Raw genomic sequence first — 16,448 nt, 5'->3', positions numbered from 1 at the left:
GATGGTTGGTCCTTTCTCATCATCACTTACACTGTTGAGTGATTCAAGTTCCAGAGTTTCTGGTTTGCGATCTGTGTCATATAGCTCTTTTAGATATTCTTTCCATCTCTGGAGGACATCATCACGATCTTTGTACGCTACCCTCCTCTTTACTCAAAATTTCCATAGCAGCAGCAGCACTTTCTGCTCTGTTTTAATTCCATGTCGTAGTCTTTACTCTGTTGTATAGTAAGTCATATCTTCCCTTTCTGTCCAGTTCTTCAGCTGCATCACATTCCTCTTTTTCTGTTGTTCTTGGCAGTTCATTATTTAACCACCAGTACATCTTTCTTGTATCTTCAGTGTTCTTGTTTTTGAATTTTCTTCTTTTACATATCCTATATTTTGCTGTCCTGCTTTAATGATTCCTTCTTTCAGCATATTCCAGTACTCACTGACATTATCAGGTGGTTCTTTGTCTCATAATGTGTTTATAAATTCAAGTGACAGCATTTCTATAATTTGTTCTTTGTTGGATCTTATCTTCTCTTGATCCCACTTCTTCAGCATGGTCACTTTCTTCAGGTTCTTCAATCTTATTTCTATGTCTGTCATAAGTAAGTTGTGGTTGCAATTAATATCTGCACCTGCTAATGTGTGCACCTTCTTGATTCCATTCCTGTATCTTTCTTCTACCAGTATAAAACCGATTTGATTTCTGTATTTATCCCCTGGTGATTTCCAAGTGTAGAGCCTCCTCCTTTGGTTCTTGAACCATGTTTGTGCCACATACACCTCTAGAATCAAATGTGATTCTGATTGATTTGAGTTTTTTTGGAAAAAGTACTTACTTGTGTTTTAAGAGTACAGTGAATCGATTTGTTCACCATTGTACTGTAAACAAATTTCCATATCGCACCATATTCTTCTTGACGTATTTTTTTGTATGTCTACTGTTGTGGTGCTGAACACATCCTCAACGGCATTGTGCAATGTTTTATAGCATAATTACATTGAGATATATGTGCCTTAATGACTCCCCAAAATTAGTTGTCAAGTGTGGTAAGGGCAGTTCTTCTTTATCACCATTTCAAGGGAGCTGGCACTGCTGATGAACTACAACTATCCTGGAAACACACACACTGCAAGAGTGTAATGAGGAGGCACTCCATCTTGCTGCAACCATATGCACTCTGTTTTGCCCCTTTCCTCAAGATGAGGTGGTAGTGCTTTGGCCCACATGACAATATTTCTAGCATGTGAGTTGCGATAAGTAGCACATCCATCTGAAAGTATAACCTTGGCACAGTTCACTACACCTGAAATTGAGTTAATAAAGCACAGCATGCTAAAACATGCTCATTCCAGTCTGTAATCATTAAGTTGTTTATGAACATTGGTCAAAATGGTCTGAGCTTGAGGTCTATTTTCATGTGATCTTGCATTGTTGTCCTCAGTGTATTGAATTCTGAAGCATCTTTACATGTTGATTTCAAATGAGATTGTGCAATTGAAGCAGAGATTGTGGCACGTTTTTCTTCCTTCCACTCCACGGCCTGTCTTTTTAACATTGCCAAAAGCAAAAGCACATCTTTTCCAGTCCAAAAGTGTTGCCTTTTATGTTTAAATCTTTCGTGGAATGCTCTCATAATCTGTCTCATTGTCTGCCCTGTGTGTTGTGATTTGTGCACTTGCACGGTTGTCACCAAGTACTCCTCAACAGTGTAACTATAACCACTCACATCTGCCATAGCTACAAATTAAAACTTGACTGCAAGTGCGAAAACATGCAAATATGAAGGTACGAAGGAACATAGCTACCAACCTGCATAATAACATTTTATACTACATGGAATTACAGGGGTACTGGGACTTCTGACCTACCCTGTACAGTGGAATGTAATAGTTAATATGTGCATTTGGAGATAGTTAAACACCAATGTCTGATGAAGAAACTGTGTACATTTGATTTTTACGAAATCTTTTGAACTTACAGAGAATTCCATAATGAGTGAAAACAAAACATTTTTCTCAGTGAGAGACCTGCAGGCACACTGGTAAATTCTGGTTTCTCCACAGACATTACTGTTAGTGACTAATAAACAAAATAGTTTTTCAAACGGTATCACACCAGATACCTAACTGGCCTGAAGAAACTTAACTGAAAGAAGTCACCTTATGGATGTCATGAAAGGGCAAGCAATATCAAGCAACCCTCAAGAAAATATAGCTGCACCATCATTTTTCAAGATGTTCTCGTGTCCGTCGGCTGTCGTAATTTAATATATTATTATTGTTATTATTATTTTTGATTGTTGCTGACTTACGTGGTGGGCCTTAATAAAAATGATATTTCATTTTATTTTGATTTATGATTAAATGCTTTCCTGAAGTTCTCCCTTTTAACAATATTAACCTTAAATTATTTGTTACGTTAATGAACATTAGACTCACTGAATCTTAAAAAATGAGCATATAAGTTGAACAAGGGAATAAACCTTTCATATTAATTTCCTTGGCTAGTCACTTCACTTTAAAGCAAAAAATCTTTAGTTATTAATTACAATTGCGGCCAACACACGTGCGACAGTATTTTTTCTTAACTCCATTATAGTCGGAATCCTGGCTCTGGCTCTCGGCTGTGGTACTGCAAATAATAACCTTAAAGCTACGTATTTTCTGCAACGTTGGGCGGCTGTGGAGAAAAACGAATATTATGTTAATAGCGGGCGCGTTTTTCACTATCGCAAAATTTTTATAAGTTAATATTGCCACGTAATGGTGTCGTTGGCTGCATCGGCTGCTGCAATTGTTGAACTGTAAATCACTCGAAAGCACATGAAATCGGGATCACCTCTTACAAATTAAAAGTGAACAATATTAAATCAATATATTATCTGCTTAATTTGTACAAATATGCTTACATTTGACAGCACTCACAAGATGTACGTTTACACGCAACCAAGTCAAGAGAAGAAGTGAAGATGACTAAAAAATTAACGAAAGAGCATATTGTGTCGTCTCTTTAGATCATTTTGTTATATTTCTTTGCCCTCAAAACTTACACAGAGAAATTATTATAATATAGAGAAAAATGTATGTTCGCCTGAGCGGCTAATGTCCACTTATTAATCAAATTTTAAATGTCTCTTCTTTATAAATACCATTTTCTAAGTCTTTTCGTAATATAGCACTGGGGATGCTATAATGTCCAAGACATGCCATGGAGAGCGAACAATGTAAATATGTAATAAACCTGCAAAATATCAGAACAATGTTTTTAATAACTGTTAGTTACCAAAGGGGCAATTTTTTCCGGAACATCCCCTTTAAATGATTACTCTAGGAATTTACCACAACCCCCTATGTATCACTCACACAGAGATAGTGATGATAAGATTACATTAATTGCTGCACACACAGAGGCATTCAAACAGTTATTCTTCTTGCACTCATTACGTGAATGAAACACAGCAAGAAGAGTTTAAAAGCTTTTGAATACTACTAAAAGAAGGAATCAAGTAGAAGATCACATCCTCAGACATCCAGGAATAGTTAATATAGATGGAAGTGTGTGCAAGCATGGAAGGGGCAGCAGAAGTAGGATGTTTGTAGGCTGCAATAGATGTGCAGAGATGAAGAGGTTTCCATAGGAGAGACTAATGCAAAGAGCGACATGAAACCAGTCTTCTGGCTGCTGGCCTTAACAACAAGGGTCACCTTTTACATTTTTACAAATAACCATGCATGGCACTGTTGAGATGTAATTTTAAAAATTGTCATATTTATTGCTGAAATGAAGGATTATAAAGAATAGCCGAGTAGCTTTTTTACAGTGAGTTTTTAAAGCAACTACTTGTGAAAAAAAAGTAAATTTCACATGAAGGCTTTTGCTGGGTGATTTATTGTGGCATCCTTGACTCTGAATAGCATTTGACTGAGTGGGACTCCAACTCTTATTTTCAAAGGGTATCAAGTGAAATTTGTGACTGGATTGAGGACTTCTTAGTGAGGAAGATGCAGCATGTTATCTTGGATGAATAGTCACCAACAGATGTAAAAGTAACTTCCGGAATGCCCCTGGGCAGTGCGTGCAGACATTTGCTGTTGTATATTGAAGGCATCGCAGACAATATTAATAGTAAGCTCAGACTTCTCATAGACAATGTGTTTATCTGTTATGAAGTAATCTCTGAAAAAAGTTGCACAAATAATCAGTTGGGTTATGTTAAATTTTCAAAATGTTGTAATTTTTGGCAGATTGCTTTAAATGTTCAGAAATGAGCCACAACTGGAATCAGTTGACTTATACAAATAGCTGGGTGAAGCAATGTGTAGTGATATGAAATGGAACAATGACACAGGCACAGTCATTGGTGTAGCAGATGGAAGACACTGGCTCATTGGTAGAATACTAGGAAAATGTGATTAGTATACAAAAGAGAGTGCTTACAAAACTCTTAAGTAACCCACCATAGAATATCACCCAAGTGCAAGAGACCCACACCAAACAGGTCTAACATAGGTATTGAACAGCATGAATAGTCACAGGTTTGTTTGACCCATGGGAAAGTGTCATGAAGATGCTGGAAAATGTGAAATGGCAGATGTGTGAAGACAGATGCAAACTATCCCATGAAAGGCTACTTACAAAGTTTCAGGAGGTAGCTTTAAGTGAGGCCTCTAGGAATATACACGGAAGTGACAAAGAAACTGGTATAGACATGTGTTTTCAAATAAAGAGACATTTAAACAGGCAGGATATGGCATAGTGGTCAGCAGTGCCTATATAAGACAACATGTGTTTGCCACATTTGTTAGATCAGTTACTGCTGCTACAATGGCAGGTTATCAAGATTTAAGTGAGTTTCAACATGGTGTTATAGTCGCCGCAGGAGCGAAGGGACACAGCATTTCCGAAGTAGTGATGAAGTGGGGATTTTCCTATATGACCAGTTCATGAGTGTACTGTGAATATCAGGAATCTGGTAAAACATCAAATCTCTGACATTGCTACAGCTGGAAAAAGATCCTGCAAAAACAGGAGCAAAAATGACTGAAGAGAATCATTCAATGTGGCAGAAGTGCAACCCTTCCACAAATTTCTGAAGATTTTAGTGCTGTGCCATCAACAAGTGACAGTGCACAAACTGTTCAATGAAACGTCATCAGTATGGTCTTTCTGAACCAAAAGTTCACTAGTGTAGCCTTGATGACTGCACGACACAAAGCTTTACAGCTCATCTGGGCCTGTCAACAATGACATTGGACTATTGATGACTGGAAACATGTTTCCTGGTCAGACAAGTCTCATTTCAAATTGTATCAATTGGATGGATGTGTACAGGTATGGAGACAACCTCATGACTCCATGTACCCTGTTCAAGCTGGTGGAGGCTCTATAATGGTGTGGGGCATGTGCAGTTGGAGTGATATGGGACCTCTGATATGTCTAGATACAACTACAACAGGTGATGCATACATAAGCATCCTGTCTGATTACCTGCATCCATTCATGTCCATTGTGCATTCTGATGGGCTTGGGCAATTCCAGCAGGACAATGCAACACTCTATATGTCCAGAATTGCTACAGAATGGCTCCAGGAACACTCTTCTGAGTTTAAACAGTTCCACCCACTGCCAAACTCCTCAGACATGAACATTATTGAGCATATCTGGCATGCCTTACAACGTCCTGTTCAGAAGAAATCTCCACCCTGTTGTGCTCTTATGGATTTATGAACAGCCCTACAGGATTCATGGTGTCAATTCCATCCAGCACTACTTCAGACATTAGTCGAGTCCATGCTACATCATTTTGTGTCATTTCTGCATGCTCACGGGGGCCATACACAACATTAGGCAAGTGTACCAGTTTCTTTGGCTCTTCAATGTACTATATCCCTCCACACATCACTCGCATAGGACTCTTGAATGCAAGGTTAGACAAATGATAATGGGCACAGATGTGTTTAAGCATCATTCTCCTCATTCACAGGTAGAACACTAGGAAAATGCAATCAGTCTACAAAAGAGACCGCATACCAAATATTAATGCAGCTTCTCCACAAATATTGCCCAGTTGTGTGGGATCCATAACAAGTAGGACTAACAAAGAGTATTAAACAGAAACAAAGAAGGACAGCACAAATGGTCACAGGTTCATTCAACTAATGGAAGAGTGTCATGAAGATATTGAAAGAACTGAACTGGCAGATGCTTAAGAAAGACACTAACTGTCCCACAAAAACCTGCATACGAAGTTTGTAGAACAAACTTTAAGGAATGAATCTAGCAATATAGTACAGCCCCCTACGCATTCTTACCGCAGGGACTGCAAAGACCAGATTAATTACAAGACACACTGAGATGTTTAAGCAATCATTCTCCCCATGTTCCATAGGTGAATGGAGTGAGAAAAACCCTAATAACTGATATAATGGGATTTACCATCTGCCATTTACTTCACAGTGGTTTTGCAGAGTATGGATCCAGATGAAATAGCAATTGTATGTACAATGATCTTAAGGGCCTCACTAACTTGAATCTTGCAAAAACGCTTTTTTTTATTTTTTTATGTATTTTTTCTCCTTAAGAACCAAAATCAGAATGGAAATCTTGTTTCCAGATTCAGTATGTATGCTTTCTTTTATTGTTTCTCTGAGAACTTAAATTTTGGCTCTCTTACGTGCACACAGAAATTATGTTCTGATTTTATTGCTGCAGTATACACAGTCCAGTGACTAAATATCATTCACAAAAATCATAATATGTGTCGCTCCATGCTATATTGTGACAGCTGTCAGTGATAGCTGTGGTGACATATCACTGTGCTTCATTAGAATTTTTTATACTGTTTTCTAGCATGTTGCTTTGCATTGACATGAAATTTCACCAATACTACACAAAGGATCAAATTATAAGACAAATTTTCATTGATAGCAGTATCCTGCATCGCATTACTGATGTATCATTTCAAGTTACATAATGAATACAGTACTTGTTTCTGGTATGTTCTAGAAAAACCTTCTATTTCTAAAACTTTAATTTTGTTGTCTTTTACTGGTACATCTTAAATAATGCTCATCTAAAATTCAGCTAGATCGGGTCCTACAACAATAATTCTCTAATATGGCAATCTGTGCACAGATATTATTCAATCCTCTGGAAGTTATATTCCAATCTTTCTGTGCATATGAAGGTCAATTATCAGATATTCAAATATCTGATTGTTATTTTTCTCTTCCACTCTCTATCTTCATTGCTGCAACCCTCCAGAAAACTCATTTGCAGGTCACACAATCTGCTTATTTATGCAGCAATTTTTACACATATGAATTATGCTCAGTTTCTTCAGAGAATTTCCAAGACTGGAACAAGGGTTTAGAAAAAATTGCATTCATTCTACTTTCTGTATTATCACCCTCTCTGTCAAAACACAGTCCTTATCATTTGAGAAATTTTTTTAAATGGATTTTAGAGGTCTTTCTTTTTAGATTTCTTACAGGTAATTGATCATTGCCTTTTAAAGCTAGAGATTTACTCATATTTGGTTTCTTTCAGGGGACCCTTCAGTTTTGGGAAAAGAAAGTAGTCTGTAAGTGCCAAATTAAGTGACACAGAAACAGAGCAGGGCATCACTTGATTTTTTATTAGAGGCAGACCCATGGTAGTTGAGGCATTCACCAAAGCATTTTTGTGCTGTACTAAACATTCCATGCTTTTCTAAATTTTGAGCTCTACATACATCTTAATCTTTTGAAGAAATGATACTTGTCATTAGAGAATTCAACAGCAACAGTCTGTCAGTCTGTATAGATGACACTGTGGAAGGCAAAGACCGTTTGTCATTTCACACCTCTCATTTTTGTTGGGTTTATGTTTTCCTCTTCTTGTTTCACTGGTTAAGTGTAATGTGTATGGATCAAAGTACCATGTTTTATTATGACTGATTAAGAATGTAATAAAATTGGAATTAGGCTCTGGCTATTTGATAGAGTCACTTTTGTTTGTGTATAAGGAAATGTAGCATAAATTTTACCCATGCTTTTTGCCTTACAGTGACATTATAGGTGCACACTTTTTGTTTCCTTGTACCACTCAGGTAAATTCAACTGCAACAAACACTATCATCATTTTAATATGTTCAGTGCAGTTTTCACACATTCATATGAAAATATGATAGCGGCATGCTGGTCCATTTTCCAACAGTAGTGAACAGATATGCTGCAACAAAGGGAAAAAAGAAATTCTGCCTCACTCCTCACAACAGTCACCACCATGCCAATAGAAACAACTGCTCAACAAGGTTTCCAGGACACAGTATCTACACATTGAAAATTTATTCTGGAAACTTTATGGATGACCTATGTACATTCTAAGATCCAAATATGGTATGTTGTGTAGCCATTTACTTGTCTCCAAATAATACAAAAACCTTCAGGTCTCACTACAGTTACCGCCACAGACATAATAAGTTACAAAACTGCCAAAATTAACTGCTGGAGGACTTTCTAAAGAACAATTATCCAACAAAAAATGAAAATTAATTAATTAAATTTTGCCACAGTTATGTTACCTTCTACTCCATCCTCTCAGATTCTTCAAGAAAGTTTAAAAAAATCAAATGTAGCTATGTTTTTCCTTCTTCATTGTCCCTATGTTGTTGTTTTGTTATGTTATTGTTCTGGTTACGAGGTGGTTGTCTGAGAGATTTGTCCATAAGCTTTCTTCAGAAGAAAAAGATGTGGAAGCAATGAAGCATTTTTTAGACCAGAGATATTTTTTAGTCTTTTCATATTTATGCATTATAAGCCATTTGCAAGTGAGATTTTACCACCAACCAAGTGTACCTACATTCTTTCTATAAATTGGGGTGAATATACAATAGCACTTTTCATTTCTTTTCAATCAGTGTCTAGTATCTGATCAATATTTTCAATTTTATATACAATACAAATAATTTTCACTCCTATTTATTACCATTTAATTTCAAAATTCTAAAAACTATTTTTCTGACTACATGTGCTAAGAGTTTAATGCCTAAATGTGTTTTGAACAGATTAATTTAATACTGTTAAGTAAATTATATTATCCTTAAGTTGTAACTTTAAGCACAGTTGATACTGGCAAGAATGTTGAACTTAAATATATAACTGTTATTTATAATAATTTGATTTAGCTTGGTACAAAGGAAAAGAGTCTCTCCCTTACAGATTACTCTACAATTATATCAAATAACATGTACATAAACAATTGTGGAATTGTTCATATGTTACTTTCAAAAAAAAACTGAAAAAGAACAAAGCTAATCCAAAAAAAGCTGTCAGGCATGAGAATATCCAGGTACTTTTCATTACCACTTTTGCTATTGACAAAAAAACTGTTTGGTATGCTATAAATTATTCCCAGAGGTAATGGATACTTACATAGAAGTTCATGTATGACAACACTGAAAAGGGAAAATATCTGATGAACAATAAAACTGAAACATTTACAAAGGAAGAAACAGTATTTGTATCTTGCAAAACACATATTAAATGTTTAGTGTCTAATTACATAGATAAGACAATTTTTTTCATATGTTATAGCCACAATCTGTACACATAAAATGGAAATGTAAAGTGAAATTCACATTGTTTCTAGTAGATGTAATGTAAAATGTGTCTACATACCACATCATCCACTGTCATAACAGTTTTGATTTATTATCTGTGATCTTTGAGAATAACTATTCTTTCATTGATGCAGAAGCAGGCTAAGAATTGAACAATTATAAGGAAAGAATGTGATCTGAAGGCTGTCTCTCATAGTTGAGATCCAAGCAAATATTGTATGAATATAAAAAGTTAAATTCAGTCCCATAATAAAATGCATACCATTAAATTAGAATGTACAAGAAAACATAAGATAAAAAATGTAGAGAAGCAAAACACCACATGCAAATGAAATTTGCTGCTTTTTTACTGTCAAATTACAGAGATAGTCCATGTTGTTATCTCTTGTCTGTAACATTACAGACAATATTTGCTTGTAAGGGGTACAATACCATACTCTACCATCACTGAAAATATACATAACATTCTGATGTGAGCATATATGATGTACATAAATTGTTCTCTCTCTCTCTCTCTCTCTCTCTCTCTCTCTCTCTCTCTCTCTCTCTCTCTGCCTCTCCTTTTATCTATTTATCTGTAATTCTCTCATGCACAAAACACAAACACATATATATGTATATATTTCCCCCCCTCTTTATCTGATTACTGGCTCTGCGTGAATGAGGTTACATGCAGGTCTGAATTTGATGTTGTCCCCTACAGGGCCTCCACTACAGTTCAGTGTCCAGGGAAGGTTCCAGTCTGTCTGTGCCATCGACGTATGTAAGTCACAACGAACGCAATGTGTGTCCTGTGTTCCTGTGACGTCATTTATTTTCTTTCTCTTCCAGCTCACAGTTAGCACAAAAATACTTCCCTGTATGGCTTGAGTTGCAGGATGCTTGGATTACTTTTTTCATTTTTAATTTTCAAAACATAAAGATTTTTCTAGAAGTAAGAGGCAAGTGTTTTTAAGACACTTTTCTATTCTTCACTGTAACAATAGATGTCATATTACAATTTATTTAATTTCTTTATATTTCTGTAATGATACTACAAAGAGAAGTGTTAACCATTTCCAGCGAATAGGGAACAAAAGCAACAATTCATTATATTTAATTGGCTACACAGTTGAAAGTCACATTCCAGTAAATTTAGACAAAAAGGGGTATTGCAAATTGTTGGAGAAAAAGGAAAGATGTTACAAAAATCCATATGGTAAACAGCAAAATGTTTTAACAACTGAAGAAAAGCACTATCAAAAAGAAAATATGATAGACCATTAAATTAAACTTACAATATCACATGTGAGCAAATATATTGGAATGTTACTGTCAAAGCAGAGCATTAAAAGTACATAGTGTTCAATGTAAAAACTTCCACAAAAGACATCAATGTCTTAATCCATTCAAAGACAATGAACTATAACAATAAATGTGTACAACTGTGCTCAGTGATCATGCAATATACATTTTTATGTCATACATTTGTCTTTATAAATAAAATCTGCTTCAGACTTATCTACCTACAAGTATTAGTGTAATACAGGCATGACAGAACCGATTTTTCACAATTCCATCTTTTAATGCAGCATCTGGAGCTGTAATATAAATGTTGGTGATGGTCACCATTACAACAGATGAGCACTTCCTGCAGTTAACTCAAGCCTTACAGGGCAGTCCTATGTGTTCTGCCATTGATGTTTTGTCTATGTGTGTACCTGTGTGTGTGAATGTGAAGATCTATTAGAAAACTTTTATGGTCCAAGCTGGGTTCAAATGTGTATGTGTGTGTCCTTTGTCTTTGTCTTGAGTTGATGTTCCTTGGTGACTTTATTATTTGTTGTTTCAGTATGCACATATTAATTTTATTGATTTTGTATCAGTTCAAATCACAAACATTTTTCTTTATTGCTCAAGGACACAAAGAAAATATATTCAACAGTAACATCACACATTTTAAAGATGTTTATCACAATTTGATTTTCCTTGTGTTATTTGACCTTGAAATATCCAGGGGAAAAAAGAAAAAAAGGCTTATAAACTCCAGTGTCTCACATATGAAATTAGAGTTTCAGTGTATGAAAGACTGAGTGCTAGTTGTATGATCTATGTTTTCTGATTGTTGCTTATCTGTTCTTTTCTATCCAGCTTGCACGGAGCATGATCGTGAGTACCATCTCTGTGGAAACAGCAATGCTATATGTTTTGGTGTTGTCTGCTGATGTTTGCATTTCAGTCACAATTATTACCATTGCAGCCTCAAGTAATTTTGAAGTATATCATCTAATTAAGATGTTATGCCTTGTTTACGAAGGTGAGTGCAAATATGCTGCTTTTTAACACACACTGCACAGCTCATTCCCTCACTTTAACCACAAAGTCAAGCATTTTACTTGTTTTAGTTTTCCTTCTCCAGAATTAGTGACAATTTTCACCAGAAAATGTCCAACCCCCATTTACCACTGAAGTTAGTACACTTTATCTCATATCATACTTATAAAGACCCTAAAGATGCCTACTAGACACGCAGTACTTTTTTGCTGTCAGTTTGTTAATCAATTATTGACAGCCCTTTGCCTTTTTACATACAGACCTTTTCATTTCATTACAAGCTGAAAAAGGGCACATTACTAAGTCTTTTTTCCCATTTGTTTCCTGCACTGGAAAAAATGTGCAATTGATCTTCTCATTCGTATATGCTATAACTTATTCAAAGTACAGTCTTATAAACTACATTTGCTGTTAAGCCTTTGGGTACAAAGACAAATAAGTTGTCCATGGCAGAAGAAACGAGTCTTCTAAATGCACTCCACAGCAACAGAATATTTGCCCTTGTGCTTCATTGACATTATACTACACATTAATTTTACTGGGAATTTGAGACTTTATAGCTGAATGGTAAGTTATTTGAAATGAGTGGAATTCGTAAATGACATCCCTCTTTCTTTTGTGTTTAATATTTCTGCTTCTATGATGGTTTTTAGAAGCTTTTTGGTAAGACCATATTAGGGGCCTTGAACAGATTTAGTAATTCTGTTGGGAAGTTGACACTTTTATCTTGGTACATCACTGTATCATTGGAGTTAAATATTTTTCATATTTTTTCTTTGTCAATTTTTTTTATTGAAGGAGGGTTTGAAGGATAGCATCAAACACAAAAACCAGTGTCTAGTGGCGGGTAGTTTCAGAGGTATCACCAGACTTACCCACATATACTTTTACACACACACACACCCTCCAACCCCTCCCCCCCCCCCCCCCCCCCCTCACACACACATACACATACTGTAATTCATAAGCCCCCCCCCCCCCCCCACTCATCAAACACTGTGATTATGCCTGTACAGTATCAACAGTACCACAAATCTGTCTGTGATAAAGAAAAATAGTCTCTAAATATTAACTGTCTAATTACATGTTAGAGATGAAGCAATGAATGATATCAGTACTGGAAAGTGGTAGATGAAATACAAAGATGGAATGAGTAACAATAACCACTCACTTTACACAGAAGGTAATACGTGGTAGACAGGCACATAAACAAGAGCAGAAATAATTATCTCAGCTCCAAAACTTGTGTTCTACAGCTAGAGCTAAATCTGTACTCTGCATACCACTGTGAAGTACATGGTACAGGGTATGTAGCTTTGTACCAGTTATTAAGGTTTCTTCCCATTCCATTCACATATGGAGAGTGGGAAGAATGCCTATGTGCATGCTGTAATTATTCTATTCTTATTCTCACGATTCTTATGTGAGCGATATATAGTGTGTTGTAGTATATTCCCAGAGCCATCATTTAAAGCCAGTTCTTGAAACATTGTTAGTACACTTCCTTGGGATAGTCTACATCTATCTTCAACAGTATGTCAGTTCAGTTTCCTCAGTACCTCTGTGACACTCTCCCATGGATCGAACAAACCTATGACCATTCATTCTGTCCTTCTCTGTATATGCTCAATACCCTTGTTAGGCCTGTTTGATACAGGCCCCACACTCTTGGATAATATTATAGAACCAATCACATGAGTCATTTGTAAGCAATTTCCTTTGTAGACTGCTTGCACTTTATCAGTATTCTACCACCTGCTTTACCCACAAATGAGCCAATGTGATGATTCCATTTCATATCCCTATAATGTGTTACACTAAGGTACCTGTATGAGTTGGCCTATTCCAACAGTGACTCATATATTACAGTTTTTTTTTTTTTTAGAGGTGCACAATTTTACATTTTTGAACATTTAAAACAAGTTGCCAACCTTTGCACCACTTTGAACTACTCTTACAAGGATCTGTCTGATTATTTATGCAGCTCCTATCAGACTGTATGTAATTATAGATAACTCCATCATGTGCCAAAAGTCTGGTATTACTCCTAATATTGTCTCCAAGGTCATTAATATACAATGTGAACAGCAAATATCCCAGAACACCCAAAGCTACTTCTACTTCTGATGATGACTCTGCATCCAAAATAAACATGTTGTGTTCTCCCTAACAAAAAGTCCTCAATCCAGTCAATAAACATAGGTATGGTATTGAGTCAAATGCTCTCCAGGTGTCAAGAAATACTGCATCTGCCTGACTACCTTGATCCAAGACTTTCAGTATGTAACATGAGAAAAGTGCAAGTTGGGTTTCATATAACCGATGTTTTTTGAATCCATGCTGGTTGGCATGGACGAGGTTATTCTGTTCAAGATACCTCGTTATGTTTGAGCTCAGAATATGTTCCAAGAGTTTACAACAAATTGACATCAAGGATACTGGACGGTAGTTTTGTGGGTCACTTCTACTACCCTTCTTGTAGATGGGCATGAACTGTGCTTTTTTCCAATATGTGGACACAGGTTTCTATTTGAGCGATCTATGATAGATTATAGTTAGAAGAGAGGCTACCTCAGTTTCAAATTCAATATCTAAACTGATAGGGATACTAGCAGGTCCTGGAGCTTTCTTCAGTTTTGATGATTTCAGCTGTTTCTCAATACCACTGACACAAATGCTTATTTCACTCATCTTTTCAGTGGTAGGAGGATTAAATTGAGGCAATTCTCTTGAGGTTTACTTTGTAAAGGAACATTTGAACACCAGTTCAGTATTTCAGCCTTTCCTTTGCTAAGCTCTGTTTCAATTCCTGTCCTTTCCATTAGTGGCTGGACACTAGCTTTGGTGTCACTAATAACCTTTACACACAACAGGATTTCTTTGCATTTTGTGAAAAATGCTTCGACAGCATTCTACTACAGTAATTACTGAAGGCTTCATGCATTGCTCTCTTGACAGCCAAATGTATCTCATTCAGCATATCTCTGTCTGTAGCCCTCTGCTTTGTATTATATCCATTATGTTTCTCTAGAAGTTTCTTTATAGTGACTGTCTACCATAGAGGGTCCCTCCTATTATGAACTGTTCTACTGGATACATATCTTTCCAGTGCATTTCAACTGAACTTCAGCCATAGTACCTCTACATGCTCTTACCCTGTGCTGGATGTTTCAAGTTCCTCATTAAGATATGACACAGCTGATTGTTTACCTAGTTTACTGAATATAATATATATATATATATATATATATATATATATATATATATATATATATATATATATATATATATATATATATATATATCTTTGTGCTTGGTTAAATTGTCCTTTGTACTTTGGTAATGATTGTTTCCGCAACTGTGTCATGGTCACTGATACCAGTTTCAATGTAGACATCCTCAAAGAAGTCAACTCTGTTTGTTGCCATTAGATTCAATATATTTCAGTCATGAGAAGGATTCTGAACTGTCTGTTCCAGATCATTTTCTGAGAAATCATTTAGTAATGTTTCACAGGTTGACTAATCACATTCACCACTAACTAAACTGTGATTTTTCTGGTTGACTGTTGGGTTGTTAAAGTGTCCACCTATGCTTACTGTATGATTGATCAACTTATAAAATTTTTGGTTACATTAGAATATGAGACTTGTGGGTGATAGAAGGATCCAATAATCGTTTTATGCCAAAACATAATAGTAAGTGTTGCCCAAATAATCTCACACACAGTTTCAATTTCTATCTTGGTGGATTTGTATTCCTTGCCTACAGTGTCAAATACACCACTTCCATTTCCAATATGCCTATCCTTTCAATATACACTTAAATTTTCTCCAAAGATCTCACTGCAAGCAATTTCAAATTTTAACCAGCTTTCTGTACCTAGTATTGTGTGAGATTCACTGCTTTTCAGGAGCACTTCAAACTCTGGTGCTTTGTTGTGAATACTTTGGCTGTTTATCACTAGGATTTTAAAACTCTCATCTGTGGGAGGCATTTCTTTCAATCTTACATCGATTCCTCTGGGTTTCCTACAGCTATTGTTACTTGGATTGCATGAAGTTTCATCTAATCTAAAAGGCCGTCGCGTGTACCACATATACAGTCAGCTACCTGAGTAGCAGATTCTGATGTGTACTGTACCCATGACCGATTTAGGGGGATCCTGTAGTTCTCGACAAGTCCGGAACTTGCAACCTAGCTCATCACAGAACCTTTGAAGTCTCCAAGCCAGTCCTGTGATTTGACTCAAAACCAAACTGCACATGGCTGGTCTTCCCAACCTTCTCTGCCAGCTGCTAGTATGATTCAAGTATGACCTTGGAGCCCAGACAACAGATATCAATGTGAACCACAGTCTGCAGCTCGTTGCACTCTGGTCCCCCACAGAATAGCCTCTTCAACATGTTGAATGAGACCCCCTGGCATGCACACTGAGTGTACTCGGTGTCCTTTTTTGTCCCTTGCTGTCACTTCCTTAAGGGGTACTATAATCTGCTATATGTTTGAACAGCTGGCGATTAATAGACCCTTACCCTT

At 36.3% G+C, this 16,448-nt stretch overlaps 1 protein-coding gene across 1 annotated transcript in view; it reads left to right on the top strand.

The window, feature by feature from the left end:
• The window catches only part of LOC126267614 (SCY1-like protein 2), a 966,784-nt gene that overhangs the window by 896,291 nt on the left and 54,045 nt on the right, over window positions 1-16,448 (top strand). Inside the window, exons 16-17 of the mRNA XM_049972914.1 lie at window positions 10,300-10,359; window positions 11,727-11,744. Coding sequence (XP_049828871.1) covers window positions 10,300-10,359; window positions 11,727-11,744 — 78 coding nt within the window. The remainder of the gene's footprint in view (window positions 1-10,299; window positions 10,360-11,726; window positions 11,745-16,448) is intronic.

Source organism: Schistocerca gregaria, chromosome 4 (assembly GCF_023897955.1).
Source record: "Schistocerca gregaria isolate iqSchGreg1 chromosome 4, iqSchGreg1.2, whole genome shotgun sequence".
NCBI lineage: Eukaryota > Metazoa > Arthropoda > Insecta > Orthoptera > Acrididae > Schistocerca > Schistocerca gregaria.
The sequence above is the reverse complement of the archived record's forward strand: the minus strand, read 5'-3'. Positions and strand labels throughout refer to the sequence as shown.